We start from the raw sequence: 17,258 nt of genomic DNA, 5'->3' as shown, positions 1-17,258 counted from the left end.
GAATTACCCTCACATCAAACCTCTCCTGGCATTAACGTATTACAACCATTGCATCCTCAGTTTCAAAAAAATTTTTTTTCTAATTTCTCTTTCACTCAAGACGTTACTTCACCCCCGAACAGCTGTTAATTAACAGTATGAAAATCACAAATCCTCCCAGCTATTGAATACTGCTCCCACATATGGATGGGGCCCCTAAAAGCTCCCTCAAAATGCTTGACTCAATACTGAGGAGGGCAATTAGACTAATTAATGACCCATCTCTTACGATCTCTCTTCCCCCACTTTCGCGCAGACGGTTTGGTTTCCGCAATATGTATATTCTACAAATATTTCCATGGGAAATGCTCATCTGAAATAACATCAATAATTCCTCCGCTCAGTACTAAGCTCATTGGAACACGTACAGCTGCTGCATAACATCCCTTCACAGTACACCTAGAAACAAACAGAAAAGTTTCTTCTCCTCCTCCTCCTTCATCCCTGCAACTGCTGCACCATGGAACAGTCTCCCCCTGCTGTGCTTCCCGAGGAATACAATTTACAGTCATTTAAATGAAATGTAAACAAGTTCCTCCTTTCCCAAACCATTACCCATACACGGTACTATAGGTTGATCAACCAACCTCTTGTGTATGGGCACAACATAAAAAAATAAATAAATAATAGCGATACGAAAGTGTTTCAATGCTACTGGTTTTCATTACATTGTTGCTTTCCATAACTAAAACTGGAACCGGACAGAATCATTTTGCACGAATAATTCCCACAAAAAAGTCGAATAAAAATCAAACTTCTGTGTACTGTACTTTCTTTTTCTGAAGAAATATCAATATGAAACACAATATAAAATTAACGGCGGCTATGTCTTTATGTCGCTTGATGAAAGATCTCTGTTCAACTGCATTGCACGAACATTTGAATGAATATAAAATCTTTCCAATTAAAAGTACAAGGGATGCTGTAAAATGAACAAATTCTGAGCATGTTCATCTAGATTTATTAATAGACACAAATCACCATTTTCATTTTTTAAATTAATAGTACACAAAATGAACTTGCAGAAGAGGAAACAAATTATCCGCACTAGAAAATAAAATTGCTTGATTTAATTAAAATCGAACTGATTGTGCTTGAATGGCATGGCACAATAAACCTGCAAGTAATTAGCATAAACAAAACAATCCAACAAATGACAGGGACCGTTAAGGCAGCGATGAGATTGGAAATGTGTAACATAAAGTGCAATTTTGTTTTGATGCGGATTCATGTTGAGAATACTCTATGCAGGGGGCCCATATGTCATGAACGGGGTAAACATTTAATAACTTTTTTTATTTTATTATTTTTTTGTTATAATGAAATGCAGAACCTGGAGGTGTTTTTGTTAGTTGTGAAAAACCACATCACGTAAATGCTTTCCATTTTCGGCTTCACAAAGACGGACATTTTCCAAAGACTTCACGAAGACTACGGCATGTTCCATGATAGCTGTTAATATTTTTGGCTTTCGTCCCTAATTTCTGCACGAATGTTTTCCTTCAGCTGTCGGATAATCTGGGACTTGTTCACACACACCTTCAGGTAACCCCATAGGAAAAAATATGGAGCTGTCAGATATGGAGAACGCTGATTTCTGGAGAAGGCAGAAATAAAATGCCAGGCTGATATTCAAAATGAAATTGCACCATTTTGGTTCGATTTTGGCTTGTGAACTTTTCCATGATTATTTATTCAAATACTCCTTAGAATACCCGAAAAAAATACTAATAAAAAAAGTATTAATGTTTTTAAAACTTTCGTGACTTATGGGCCACCCTGCATAAGACCAGTTCAAATACCAAGTAAGTCATACCAAAGGTTGTGCTATCGTAGGATTTCTCGAGAGTTCATTTCAGAAATTTTAAAAGACAAACATCATCAAAAGTTTCGATAATTTCGCCCCATTTTTATTTTATAGCCCACTTGGCTGTGCGATAATAGCGGAAATTTATTATCTTTCTGTTTAATCCATATTTTATCTACAAGCCATACCAAATTAAAATTTTTCTGTAATGCAAATGTATTGTGACGCCACTGGTTAGGACAAAAAAAGCGCACTTAAATCGTTCAAGAATTCCTCTTCAAGAGGAGTTACGGGAGGAAGGGAGGAAAAAACATGGATGACTCACCTGATGCTGTACAAAACGTCGCCATTAGGATATATCCGTAGCAAGACGTTGGGCATGATGATATTGTGGAAATGGCCTTCTTTCTCATTGGAGAAGAACAAATCGGGTTTCCAGATTTTCTCGGGATCAGTGAGGGTCAGATACCGGACTTGACCTCCTATGTCATCAAACTGCAGACGTTCATCTCGCCACTGTTCCCGGAAAGTAAGCTGCACGCTGTATTCCTGAAAAAAAAAAAAAAAAAGAGAGAAGTTCAGTCAGTCATCAAATACATCACTCAGATTACGAAAATCTGAGTAATGCGATCAAACCTGTCGGAATGTGCTTTAATAATATTGATGCTTCAGTATGTACAGATGCTTTGTCTGAAATGCGAATCTGCAGAGTTGCTCTCAAAGAAGTATCTGCGAGGGTTTAATCTGGATTCCATTATGCCTTGAGAACATAACATTAATAAAACAGCCTCCAGTCTGCGAGACACGGTTTACGAAGAATTAGAGCAAAAAATCTTGAAAATGGCTGTCATTGTCATGGGACTTCGCAAATTGAATCGCGAAGTGAGGATTGTATTAGCGTTGTATGTCTTCTAAGGCTCATGATATAATATAACGATGCCAGATTTCTTACTCTCGTATACGAGGCCCTGCTGACAGTCAGCAGTGTGACCGTTTTCAGGTAAGATCATGTAGCAACGCTTCTATATTGCTTCACATTTCTGCGAAACATTTTGAAACTGCTTTAAAATGGTCGAAACACGTGGCTTGGGAATAGAAGTACCGTGGAAACCAAAACTCCGTAATATCGAATTTACAGTAATGGGTGGCATAAATATTTCTGAATTCTTTGAAATACTAAACCAAGTTTATAGCTTTATTGTACAATGAAACCTGTGGAGAATTCATGACTAAACAAACACACGTAATAACCACAGTAATAAGTTTTAATATTTCATCCTAAGTGTTTTAGGACATCGTCAGTACAGTTAATTCAAACAATACTAGGAATCACATACAGTGATTCCTAGTATTGGAATCACTATATTCCAATACTAGGAATTGGAATATAGTATTGTTTGGCGCATGCTCACAATGGAATCCCAATATGCGTGCAGTAGCGTGTTAAAGATATTTAAATTAAGGGAATATTAATCCCACATTATTTCAAAGCCGAATAAGAAAACTCCTGGCGTGTTAAAGAATTAAATTAAAATGTATCTGGAGAAAAAAAAATAGATTACAATAAATTAAGCTAACATATATAAAAATCATTTTACGCAATTCTGTTAGACAATTTCCCATACTTTAGGAACAGCAAGAATGTCATTGCGGTTTAGATTTGGTCTCTGAAGTAGGGCTTCAGCACTTTCTTTATATAAACGTTCATGTTTATATAATGATCTATGTAGAAGTTTGGTCCAATGGATCCTATGGTTTGGCTTTTCAACTCCGTGTTGTGTGAGACCAGGTTTCTGCGGTTTGATGAGACGTATATATGGTCTTGATGTTCCGAAATGATTTATGAACAGATCTACCTGTCTGTCCATAGTAAGACAATTTACTATGGACAGACAGGTAGCATGGAACCTCGTACACGCCACGCAGCATCATAGGTGAGAGGTTATCTTTAGAAGAAAGTAACCAATTGTAGATCTGGTTGATTGGTTTGTAGATATTGGCAAGTTTGTATTTCTTCATAATTTTTGAAAAACGTTCGGAGATGCCTTTGACATAAGGTATGGGAATCCCTACGGGCTTATTCTTTTCTAGGTTGATGTGTGGGGAAGTGACTGATGGAATTTTGAGTTATTTTAAGATTGTATCCATTTATTATAGCTGTATTTTTGAATTATTTCCAATTCTTGGTTTAGAGATTCTTCGGAGGCGCAGAATCTTTGTGCTCTGGTTACTAATGTTTTAATGATGCCAAATTTTTGAAATGGATGATGAGCAGAAGAATTTTGAATGTAGAGACCTGAAAATGTCGGCTTGCGATAGACAGAAGTGGAGATGGAACCATCTTCTTTTCTTTGGATGTGCCCTGTGGCGATTCTTTATCTAGCGTGAATTGGATGCTAGGATGAAGAAGGTTTATTTTATCTAGAAACAGGTGTAGTTCTTGTTCGGAATAACCCCAGACAGCAAAGACGTCATCAAATCATTAAATCTATAACACGCTACTGCACCATACTGGGATTCCATTGTGAGCATGCACCTAACTGTATGTGATTCCTAGTATTGTTTGAATTAACTGTACTGACGATGTCCCAAGACACTTAGGACGAAATATTTACTTATTAAAACTTATTACTGTGGTTACGTGTGTTTGTTTGTTTAGTCAAGTTTATAGCGATGATTCCATATCCAAACCTCAGGTTTCTGCAGTGGGGGAAAACGCTTTTCTCAATGAGGGAAAGAAGCGAACTGAGCCTTCAAGTTATTATGAATATTCATCCTACAATACATTTAAGAAATAAAATGAGCGCTTTGAAACTAAATATTCGTACAGGTACTTTAGGTTAGCTGGGATTGGGTACTTATAGAAAAGGAAAGATTCAGCCGAGACGGTTCTAATTGAAAAGTGCTTTTTCAAGAATAATATCTCAAAGGATCGAGTGCACTTTGAATACATAAAGATGACCTTTTTGAAAGGGAATCGAAAAAATAAAAACAAAGTGACTTCCATGATAATTTCGAACATTGGAAATGTGCCTAATGTGAATGGGCACTTCTTCGTAGGACCTCATTGAAGGTGATTATTATTTTTATTTTTTATGAGAATATCACTCACAAAATGCTCCAGTGCATTAGTGGTCGTACCATGGGTTAGCTAAGGTGGAAAGCAGGATGAAGAAACCAAACATGGGATTTTTCGGATCCACTTTATATCGCCAATAAGCGGGTGGTTGTCCCAAATCGCGCGATGAAATGCATCTTTCCCCTTTAAGCATTCATAATTCAGAATGAACAGCATTAACATGTTTGTGAACTTGATTTTGCTGTAATGTTTTGGAGAAGGAAGATTCATTACAGAAATGTAATATAATTGGTGTTAGTGAGACGAAGAAGGTGAAACAAAATAAAGAGAAAGAATAAAACATTACGTTATAAAATAAATAGCTTTTCAGGAAGCAATGTTATTTTGATATTATTAATAATAAAATCTACTTATTAAATTTATTTCTAAGATTGATATGGAAACGTAAATGAGCATCTTTGTAAGGAAAGCAATAATAATTTATAGAATATTCTATTTAATTATTTGAAGGGTTTTTAGTTTTTAGTACAGTAATTTTATATTTGTATATATTTGGAGGATACATAGTGGTTGGTCGGCGAATTTAGTGCGCCTGTAAAGTTGATGATTTTTGTCTGTTTTTATTCTGTTTTCCCTTAGAAAATTAATGTTTTGTAGTATACTAGTGTAGATGTTAATATTTTATAATGTATTTAGTATTTTATCATATATTTTTATTAAGACATTTTAATATTTACTATGCGTTTAAAATGGCGCTAAAAAAGGGCAAGAACGGCAATGCTAAAAAAAGCACCGCAGGCGAGAACAAGAAGGTTAGCCCTGCCAACGAGGTTATTGTGCACAGGGAGGTGGTTAACGAAAATGAATTAACGGCCAAAATAGCGAAGTTGAAGCAGATCATCAGGGAGAACGCGGGAATTGCAAAAAGTTGAGAGACGTTTAAATGAGCACAGGGAGAAAAAGAAAAATGAACAGAAAAATAAGAAACAACAAAGCAGGGAAACAGGTAAAGTCAGGAAATAAGGAAAATCAGGTAAGTGACGTTGTTAGTAAAAAGAAAGAAGTTATTTGGTACGGTGACTCTATAATAAAACATGCAATAGATGAGAGAGAGAGTTATAACATCGAGTTTTCCTGGAGCGAAAATAAAAATAAAATAAATAGAAAAGTACATGAAATGGTAGTTGAAGTAGGTACGAACGATTTAACTGGCGATAAGTTCAGTATGAGAGAGGACATGAAAGGGTTGCTGGAAGAGGTGAGAAAGTGAAAATGGTTAGTATTTTACCACGCTATTCAAAAATGAATTAAAAAGAAGGGCTATGATTGGAAACGATTCGATGAGTAGGTTATGCAGAAGGAATGGATGCGAGGGTTTGAATGTGTGGAGTGAGTTTGAGGGAAGATTGGATTTATATAAGAGGGACGGCCTACACCTGAATGCGTTTGGTATCAGGAGTCTGGAAAAACTAATCACTGGTATGAGACCTAACACAAAGAGTCAGGAAAATTAATTATGAAGGGAGGAATGGTGCGAATGTGAGTGTAAGAGCGAAAACGGTATACAAAGGTGTTAACGACGGGAATCGGCTTTGTCATGGGGATTGTTGAGAAGACGAGAACGATTTCGGGTTTGTGTTTGTCTGGTTGGGACCAATCATATGTGGGAAAAGATATCTACATGTGTAAGGCATTAGAGAAGAATAGAGATCTGCAAGTTGTCCAATTGGGTCAGGCAGACTGCAAACAAGAATATACTAAAACATGCAGATAGATTATGTCTGTACACGAATGCTAGGAGTATCAGCAACAAACGGGTGGAGTTTGTTGCCTTTCAATATGTTGGGAACTCATATTGTAAGAATTAGTGAGACATGGCAATCAGAATCAGACCTACTAACTGGTATCGAATGTCAAGGGTACGGTATTTTTAGGAAGAATAGTGTGGATAGGAGAGGAGGGGGCGTGCTGCTAATGATATTGGATGACTTAAACCCGGTTAGAGTTGAGATCTATGATTGTAGTAATACTACCAACTATATTTCATATGGCAGTGAGTTTGAAGCCATCTGGTGTGACTGGAGTCTAACAAGACAAATTACACAGTGGAGTGTTGTTACAGACCTGGTGGATCGGTTGCTGGTGATGAAGAAGTGCATCACCAAATAGAAAAGGTGAGCGGGTAAAGAATAATCATAATGAGAGACTTTAATTATCCACATATTGATTGGGTAGCAGTAGAATCTCATGAGAAGAATGAAAATGCATTTATTGAGTTGTTGCGGGACAACTCACTAAAGCAGCATGTGTCAGGAGGAACTCGAGGGCAAAGAGTGCTAGATTTGCTTATTGTCAGAGGGCGTTTCAGTTAAAGGCGTAACTATTCTGGCTCCAGTTGGTGACAGTGATCATGCGGTACTCACTTGGGAAATGACTAAGTTTATGAATGTACCATTCAGAAAATGTTACATATTGAACTACAAAGCAGGAAATTATGACCAACTGAGAAGCACACTGAGTTCAGTGGAATGGGATCGGTTACTGGATGGAAAGAATATCGACAGTGCATGGGAAGCATTTAAACAATACTTAAATGATGCGATATCAGAATGTGTCCCGAGAGTTCTAAGAATAAATAGAGTAGTAGTCAAATGGATGTGTAATCTTATTAAGCAAGAGATTCGTATGAGAAGTACGATGTGGAAGGAATACCGTTTGCATAAGGATGACGTCCGTTATGAACGTTATAAGCAGCAAGCCAGAATAGTCACAACTGTTGTACGGAAAGCAAAGTCTGAGTATGAAAAGAAATTGGCTCTGCGTGCCAAAGACAACCCACAAGAATTCTATCGATATGCTGCAAGTAAAAGAAAGAATGAATATGAAAGGATATCTCTTCCAAATCCAGATGGCGTCAGGGTCACAGATGCAGAAGTTTTCAGTTAATGAGTGCCCATTTCGGTAAAAGCTATCAACCTAGTGAACGCAGCATTGAGCTCACTGTTACCTCTTCACTATATGAAGAAACGCAGGTGTGTGAGGCCGAGGTATTAGAGCTGTTGCACAAACTGAATAAGAATTCAGCAGTAGGGACTGATGGAATATCAGCACGTGTGCTAAAAGAATGTTCAGCTGAATTGATCATTTCTTTGACCAGGATGTTTAATATGAGTCTCAGAACAGGTAAGATACCATAGGAACGAAAGGAATGTATGGTAATTCCATTGAACAGGGGTGGTGCAAAGACCGATGTATCAAACTATCGACCAATTAGTATCTCAGGTGTGGTGGTGAAGATTTCGGAAAAACTTTGAATGCATGGTGATGGAATTACCATGGATTCAGAAATGGGTTGACAGTGAATCTCTACTTTGCAATGAACAGCATGGGTTTACTAAGGTGAGGTCATTTTTTAGCACTTCCTCACATTCTATAACTATGTTACCATTGAAGTATACAAGGGGTATGGATACACCATGACTTTTGGATTTTGCTAAGGCTTTTGACAGAATACAACATGACAAATTGCTGCATGAATTGGAGAAAATGGGTTTTGGTTATTCAATATTAGCATGGATAAGAGGATGGCTGACTGACAGATATCAAAAAGTGGTATACGGGGGATCTGAGTCTGCAAGGTTTAAGGTAACAAGTGGCGTGCCACAAGAATCAGTGCTTGGTCCACTGTTATTCAATCTGTACAATTAATGATATTGGAAAGGATTTGACAAGCGATATACAGTTATTTGCTGACGATGCAAAGATAGGGAAGGTAATCATGAATGCTGCTGATATGCAGTCTTTGCAGAATGATTTGAACAGGCTGAATTGTGGGCATGGGAAATGGGTGTCAGTTCAATGTCAGTAAATGTAAAGTCATTCACTTCGGCATGATTACATATTCAATGTCGTATTACATTGGTGGGATTAGGCTAAAAGAACTTGATGAAGCTAGGAATTTCGGAGTGTTAATAGATAGGAAGTTGAAGTTTAGGGCCATGTGGCAAAGATTGCAAACACAACTCAAAAGATAATTGCAATGCTGGAATGAACGTTCATATGTAAAGATAAGGCTGTTATTTTGCCTCTTTACAAGGCTTTGATAAGACCTCACTTGGACTATTGTGCTCATGTGTGCTGTCGTGGATTCCGTTGTGATTCTGATATGTTGGAGAGAGTACAAAGGCGAGTGTTAAAAATTATATCAGGATTGTGGAATATGGATTATGAAGACAGATTGGGAATTTGTAGATCGCAGCCAATAGCAAACAGGAAAAAGAGGGGTGATATGATTGAGACTTACAAACTGTTGAAAGAGTGATACAGGATTTCAATTTATGGAGGGCGGGGAAAGGACGAGAAGGCATCCTTGGAAGCTGAGAATGAAGGCTGCCTAGATGGGTATAAGGGCTAGATTTTTCTTTCAGAGGGTGGTGCGTGATTTGAATGGATTGTCATTGGATGTTGTGAGTGCAAGCTGTGTGAATGAATTCAAGAATAAGTATGATAGCTGGTTTGTGTAGTATGTGGCGTCCCTCAGTTAGGGAGGCCACATACTACACATAATAATTTGGCAATAATAATAATAATATTAATTTGGCAAGAATCGGTATAAAATAGAAATTAAAGCAGGAAATTAAGAATAGAAAATGTAGGAAGAAACCAAATATGTATGTTGGGAACATTGAACAGCAAGAATATAAATATCATAAATAAACTGTGAAATTATTAATATGCAAATATATAAATAAACCTGTAGTGTACGTGACAAGTTATGACTATTGTCGTAGAATATTGCCTGTGACTAAAGACAGCGTGCTGGCTTCTAGTAATTTGTCATTAACCTAAACGGAAAGACGCAATGCGATCGCCCTCAACCTTATGAAGTAAGTGGGTGTAAGGTGGATCTCAATTGCTGAGAGTAAAAGCGAGAATGCATTTGATAAGTGCCACGTGGACGACATTAAGGTCTATGTGAAGCCACAGCGTACTCCTCGCTTCTTCAACTGGAGTTTCTGAGCATTGTCATTTGCTTTTGTGTACTGGAAAATCTTTAATATTGACCTTCTCGGTCTGTGAGGCGTGGGTTGTGTATTTAAATCGTTCAGTGTGTTTCAAGAGTAGGATGATTGTTGGTTTTGCTAAAAATGTTTGTTTATAATGTTTTGTCTGTTGTTTAATGTAAAATGACGGATATAGGACAATTACAATCACGGTAATATTCCGATAAATGTGATTTCAGATAACAAATTGCTGAGCAAATGTTCGACCAGAAATGCTGAAATATAAAAGTGTAAAGTTTTGCAGTACTTATTATAGTGTATCTCAGAAGGTCTGGTCATAGATGATGGAAGCAAACTTCTCACAGTATCTATCTATCATATAAGAAGGAAAATGAAACTGAATGTGCGAATTACAGAGGTGTTTTCTTACCGCGTGTTCCAGGTAAGATTTATGTAAGAATACTTAAAAGGCGCTAAAAGAGCAGTTCGATAAAAGAACAGGATGACAGCGCTATGGAAAGGGGACAAATGGAAGTTGTCCATATTTTCAGCGTAAGACAAATAGTTGAGAAATCATAGAGGTCATAATAAAGGATCTCTAGATAAATTTTGTTGATGCCGAAAAACAAATAACGAGCCGCATGGAATAATTTTTAAAACTAAATCCGTTGAGCGTAAATGTAGCCTTTTCGGAGCAGTGCACAACTTATGATTAAATTGCAAATCGTCAGTTAGAATTAAGATAAACAGGAAGGCGTTGATGTTCAATCGACAAGCTATGGATGCACTCAATATTCACAATGTTTTTGTAATCATCGCTATGGAAAACGTGAAGGAAACTGATATTTAACTTCATATCGAGTTATTCTTTCTTGATTTTATGCGGATGACTATTAAATAAGTTTGCTGCATCTTCAAAAGCAAATTCAACAGTCACTGTTGTGAGCAATTTGGAGTGAAAGTCAGCAGTTTAAAAAACAAAAAAAAAACTACGAAAGTATTCCAGGGAAAAAAAATAACTGCCTTCACCGTTATGAACTAGTAGAACCGGTAGGAACGAATTCGCTGAGCATTTTAGCCATTTACGCACAATTTTTGAAAATAGCAAATTAATTTTTAATAGGTATAACTTTTATTAATTTAATTAATATTAAATTTATTAAAATTTAATATTAATTAAAATTTAATAGCTTATTAATTTAAATTGAATAAATCAAATTAAAATTTAATAGTTTATTAAATTAATAAATTTAATTAAAATTTAATTTAATTTAATATTAATTAAATTTTAATAGTCAGAGATATAACTCGATATGGAAAAGAACATAAAGTGACGAAATATTGTTTTAAAGTGATAGCATATCCCGTACATCTCATGAACGTATACATCAGAAATTGGTGAATAACGATGGCGAAGAGGAGGAGGGGTTATTTATTAATACGTTTTAGTTACTCTGCTGTCGGATTTCGCAGTTTGAAATTTTATTTAATTTAATTTACTTTGATTCAATTTGATCGAAACATATTTAGAATTAAATATATCGCCTGTTGTGGTGTTTTTTTATTATTTATTTTGAGCACGCAGCATTAGAAAATATTTAGACTTTTTTTTTCGCGCTGTCTTCGAAATTTTATGTTTCAAAATGAAAATCTCATAATTTGCCTGTCTGAGAAACTGGAAATCCAAAAAAGACGTTTTTTTTTTTTTGACTTCTGCTTTCAGATCGCTTGCATGCAAATCTCGTCTGAAATAAACGCGGCCACCAGAATATTCCACATCCCCAAAGGAACAGATCGACGTTGTTTCTTTGCACTGTATTAGCTCACTAATGTAACTGGATTCACTAAAATACTCTAATCCAATCTAATCTAGTCTAACCTAATCTTCCATCGTCTTTGAGATCATGAGAGAGAGAGATCTTAGTTTCATTTGCGAAACCTCTAGAAAGATCTTCGAAAGACGTCTTCGCTCATAATTGTATGCTCCAAGAGGCGATCAATAGTCGATCCATTCGCGACGTTTTTTGAATCAGTCAAGTTTGGAATCCGCCTTGGAATTTAAAAGTCCGTGAAGAGATTGCAAACATTTGAAACGAACATAATTTGTTTCTAAATAAAAATAATTTTATTTCTATTTGTGTTTTTTAGCTTAATGTTCTCTGAATAAAACTCTTTTTTGAATAATGGAGAACAGCTGAGGAGAGACTGAGTTTTCTGTTGAATAAACAACGAGATTGCTCTAACTAAAGCGTCACCTGAAAACCTCCAAGAAAAAAAAAAAAAAAAACTATCCCTCCCTTACCAACTTCCTTCCTTCGTCGGTTATGCAAACTTAATATGTATTTAAGAAAGTGACGGAAGTCTCAAAGGGTATATGACAGAATATAAAATACTTGGGCGAAGCAAAGAAAAAAGTTCTCCAAGAGTTGGACTCGCTTAATGGCGCAGTTTAATCATCGGGTGGACTGCAGTGTTCTCTTTCGTCGTTTTCCCGACACAAATCGAATCTCCGTAACTAAGTCGCTGCTTTATTTCCGCGCTACCATTACCTACCTCGGTTTGTTCTGATTAAATTTGCCCGAACCCAATCTTTCTCCTAATCTCGCAGCCGGTGGCATGCTAAACAGGGGACTGTTTCAGCCACCTGTCAATCAATGCTAATACGTACGATCTCGGGAACTTTGGCTCCGATTGCGAACGATGATTTTCAGTAATTTAGTTAATAAAAAGGGAGCTCAGTAGCGGAGCATGTTATTTATGACATTCAGACGAACAGAAACGACTCAATGGGAAATGCAGCGAAAGTAAAAAGAAAAGGCTTAAAGAGAAGCGAATGCCTCCCGTTCGGCATTAAATCGCTCAAAATAAATAGGAGGGAACCATAAAGACACTTCGGGGCCAACACAGAGGGGAAGCTTGCTTTATGAGCTTCGTTATCAGCACTTTGAACAGAAACATTGATGGCAGTCACACTTGCATTGGGTTGCGAGAAAAGAGCTTTCAATTTATTTACAGGGAAAAAAAGCATCACTGGATCAGAATTTAGTGGACGTCTTAAAGTCACACGAAAGTTATTTAATATTACGCTCGGCAAGGAAGTCAGGGTGATGATATCATCGGGGAGCTCATAAAGAACTAAGTTAAACCGATTAATTCATCGAACAATTATGCAAATACCATCTCTTGGGACATCCATTAGTTTCTTTTAAATCAGTGTTTTTTCTTTCTCTTTAATGGTATGCATTAAAACATTCTTATTCATATTTCCGACTAATGTGACGATTATTTCTGGGAACATCGAGGAAAAGCTTGTTCTCCGAATGTGTGATTCGAAAGGGGAAAATCAAATTGATTATTAAGAACTTCACAGAAATATGGTAGCAAGGAGCAAGTGATCAGCCAATGGAAAACAAATGCAGACAGGCATTGAGCGAAACATCTTCATAACGTAAAATAGAGCGATTATTTGAGAGAAAGAATAGGTTAAATTTACTAAAGAAAATTAAATACTACAAGAGCTGTTCATCTATTGTAATGACAGCTAAAATGCAATTGGGCCCCCAGTGGCTGGTTATGCGTAACATGCCGATTCTTCCAGTCAAGCCAATTCCTCATTACCGCGAATGGACAGTTTCCACGAATGGAGGAAATGCAATTGAAATGTTTTTAGGAAATGCCAACGAAACCCATCCTAGGTGGGTTTGGTTGGCATTTCAGTGAACTATAAAATAAAACACCATCTCCTTACCAATAAGTTTGGAGGCCTGAATTGACCACTGTCATACTTGGTGTCCGATTTCTGTTCGTTCTCTTAGCATAAGCAGGCGAGTAGGGCAACAGCCTTCATGGAGGTGCTTTAAACGAGCCATTTTTAAGTAGCGAGTATGTCTTCACATGACACAGTGGATCACAAAACATCTCTCACAAAACAACAAACAAACAAAAAACACGAATCCAGTGCATAATGTCGTAGTTTTTGTACAACCATTCAACACCAGATCTTTATGTCGTCTACCCATTCTCTGTAAGGTCTACCTCTTCTGTTTACACCATCCATAATACCAAACATGGATATCTTTATCTTCCGGTCCTCGCTCATTCTACAGATGTGTCCAAATAATTGCAGCTTCCGTTTTATAATCTTCTGCATTAGATTCTGTTTTGGTTGTATCTTCTGATTGAGCTCTTCACTGGTGATTTTCTGTACCCATCCTATTCTTAGAATCTTCCTGTAACAAGTTCTTTCAAATGCCAAAATTCTTTTTCTTGATTCTTTATTTATTACCCGCGTTTCAGATCCGTTCAGTACACCGCTGAAGATGCATGTTTCCAGTACTCTTAGTTTTGTTTGCAGGCTGATCACTTTACTTTTCCAGATGTTATCCATGGCCTTCAGATTTGTTCTTCCCTTTGCAATCCTGATCTTCATTTCTTTTTTACAGTCCAAGTCATACGTCAATTTACTTCCCAAATATGTGAATTGTTCTACATTTTCTATATCAGTTCCATCTACTTGTATCTTTTGTTTCATGTTCGTCTCACCAAATACCATTGTATTTGTTTTTTGCCAAGTTCATAATAAGTCCAAATCTATTTCCTTCCTCATTTAACAGTTTCAGTGTTTTTTGTAGTTTTCTTTCATCTTCTTCAATAATAACAATGTCATCCGCAAAGCTCAGATTGTTAATTCTCATTCCGTGCACAGATATTCATTTGGTATCTTCTTTCATTTTATCCATTGCTCTTTCTAAATGTGCGATAAAAATTCTTGATGATATTGGGTCTCCCCTGTCTAGTATCTCTGCTTGTTCTAAACAATTTCCCCAAATCATCACCTATTCTAACTGCTGCAGCTGCATTCTTGTGGTCATCTTTTAATATAGCTATTAGTTTTCTATCAATTCCATAGGATTCTAGCGCTGCTAATGTCACTTTCTGGTCGATACTGTCAAATGCCTTCTGAAAATTTCTCTACTATTAACCACATTGTAAAAACCTCTTTAATTGTGCTTTTACTTTCCTAAATCCTGCTTGCTCGTCTGTAAGATATGATTCCAATTGTTCTCAATTTTTCTGTCGTTATCATCATCATCACCATCTTACCAATGTGACTTATCAAGGCAATTGTTCTATAATATTTACATTCTAGCTTATTTCCATTCTTGTATAATGTTACTAATATTGATTTCACCCACTCCTCTGGCATTTTTACTTCTTTCCATACCATATTACATAGTTGCATTTCTATAACCATACGTTCACCATCATATTTAATTATTTCTCCAGTGATATTATCATTACCAGGACTCTTGTTGCGTTTTAGCCATCCTATTGCTTTTTCTACCTCTCCTCTTAAAATGTCCATATCATACTCATTACCTGGTGGTGATATCAGCTTCAATTCTTCAATCAATTTCCCAAAGCTATCTAAATCTAGTTTTTCTTCATATAACTCACTACAGTATTTTTTCCACCACTGTATAATTTTATCTTTATTCATCTTTAATTTTGGTCGGTTTTGGTTGCCACCATCTATTAATGGTTCTAATCATTTTGTACTAGTTTTATGCTCTCCACAGTGCTGTTCTATATTATGCACTGGGCTTCTAATCCATTTCATCTTATCCATTCTGACTGCTTTTTTCACCTCATTACATTCTCTTCTATATTGCTCCTCTATTTGTTCTAATGTATCCCTTCTTATCTTCAACATTCTCTTCTCCTGTACTAACTTCAGTATTTCTTGTCCAATCCACTCCTTCTTGATCTTCACTTCTTCTGGTACTGTTTCTTCAATTGCATCTTCTATCGCCTTAATTACTCTTTTCCCTCTTAAATTCGAGTTTTGTTCTTTCTCCACACTTTTAAGTTTCTCTTCTAACACTGTTCTGTACTTTCTTCCTATTTCTGCTTCACTTATTCGTGCTGTATCTCTTCTATTCTGATGTTGGGGTTTATATTTCTTTTCTAATTTCAACTTGATGTTTGCAATCACTAAACTATGATCAAAGTCTATATTCGCTCCTTGAAAAGTTACATTGCTGTACTGATGTTATCCGTTTTCTTTTAATCATAATCATATCAATCATGTTTTTGGTTTTCCCATCATTTGATCGCCACGTCCATTTTCTACACTCCTTTTGCTGGAAGTTTGTGTTACACATCATGATATCGTGGTCCACAGCAAATTCAAACATTTTTTCACCTCGTTCATTTCTTTCTCCAAAACTATATTTTCCCCATGACGCTTTCCCAACCTTCATTAGTATAACCTTTCTGTTGTCTCTGTCAAATCTTTGTAGAATAAGCCAGTATCTTCATCTGTGCTGCCAGATATGGGTGCATATATCTAGACTGTTGATATATTAAATGATTTTGCTTATTTCTTACAGAACTTTAAATAGCATCCTTCAAATAGCATTGACCCCTTCAACTACCCGGATTATACGTGATTCCCTCCATCTACTTACCTTTGTTAGAAATTGCTAAACCTACAATTTCTCGCTTTACAATTTGCTCGAGATCAAAATGTCATCTTGTTGTTTTTATTGCCCCCCCCTCTCGTAACTCCAATAATCACCTGATTTCTCTAATTTCCGAAGCTTGATTTATTAGTGTAATTACAAAAACTGACATAATTTTCCTTCTATATATGCGTGTTCAAAATTCAAACTGGTCCCGTTATCTAACTTTACCGATAAAAAACAAAAATACTGGCTGCTAGTAATGATCTAATATTAATTGTCCGCTTACCATCTAAAATAGCAGATAATCCTCCTTATTCCCTCCTGTCCTGAATGTTTTCTTGACCAGCTTTCCTAAACACACCGCAATGGTCAGTCTACATAACGTTTTCAGCCATTCAAAATAAAATTAAGCACAGCCATCATTTTCTTTCCATAGTACACCCTTGCATACTTTTCAACACACGCTGTGAAAAGTTCTGGAGAAATCCATGTTCCCCCTCTCTCAATTTTTCCAAGCCATTTAGATTAATCAAGTCTAGCATAAAGCTCTATTTACCTAGTACTATCATTTGGTCGACCTGTTATCTTTTGCAACGGGTCTCCTGTTTTCTTTCTGGTAATCACTGCATGTCATGGTTGATGCCTTGCTCTCTTCGCACTCCCCCTCATTCTCTTCTTTCTCTACATTTAACGATCTTTTCTCACTTACCCCATATTTTATGCAGAACTTAAAATGATTCCAGTTCGGTATCTTCCACATCCACACTCTTAAAGAGTGATTTCCGTATCTTTCTCTAGTTGGGTTAGATGAAGTTCAGTACTACCAAAATAGTTATGTCGTATTTCTTGGACGAAAGATCTTA

At 36.4% G+C, this 17,258-nt stretch overlaps 1 protein-coding gene across 1 annotated transcript in view; it reads right to left on the bottom strand.

Annotated features, from left to right (window-relative positions):
• LOC150109738 (glutamate-gated chloride channel-like) overlaps positions 1-17,258 on the bottom strand; it is a 224,971-nt gene that overhangs the window by 36,830 nt on the left and 170,883 nt on the right. The window contains exon 5 of the mRNA XM_090403167.1: positions 2,172-2,395. Coding sequence (XP_090259293.1) covers positions 2,172-2,395 — 224 coding nt within the window. The remainder of the gene's footprint in view (positions 1-2,171; positions 2,396-17,258) is intronic.

This window comes from Typopeltis vanoorti, chromosome 2 (genome assembly GCF_054136105.1).
Source record: "Typopeltis vanoorti isolate ZY-2024b chromosome 2, IOZ_Tvanoo_1.0, whole genome shotgun sequence".
Classification (NCBI taxonomy): Eukaryota; Metazoa; Arthropoda; class Arachnida; order Uropygi; family Thelyphonidae; genus Typopeltis; species Typopeltis vanoorti.
This window is presented reverse-complemented; position numbering and strand designations above follow the sequence as displayed.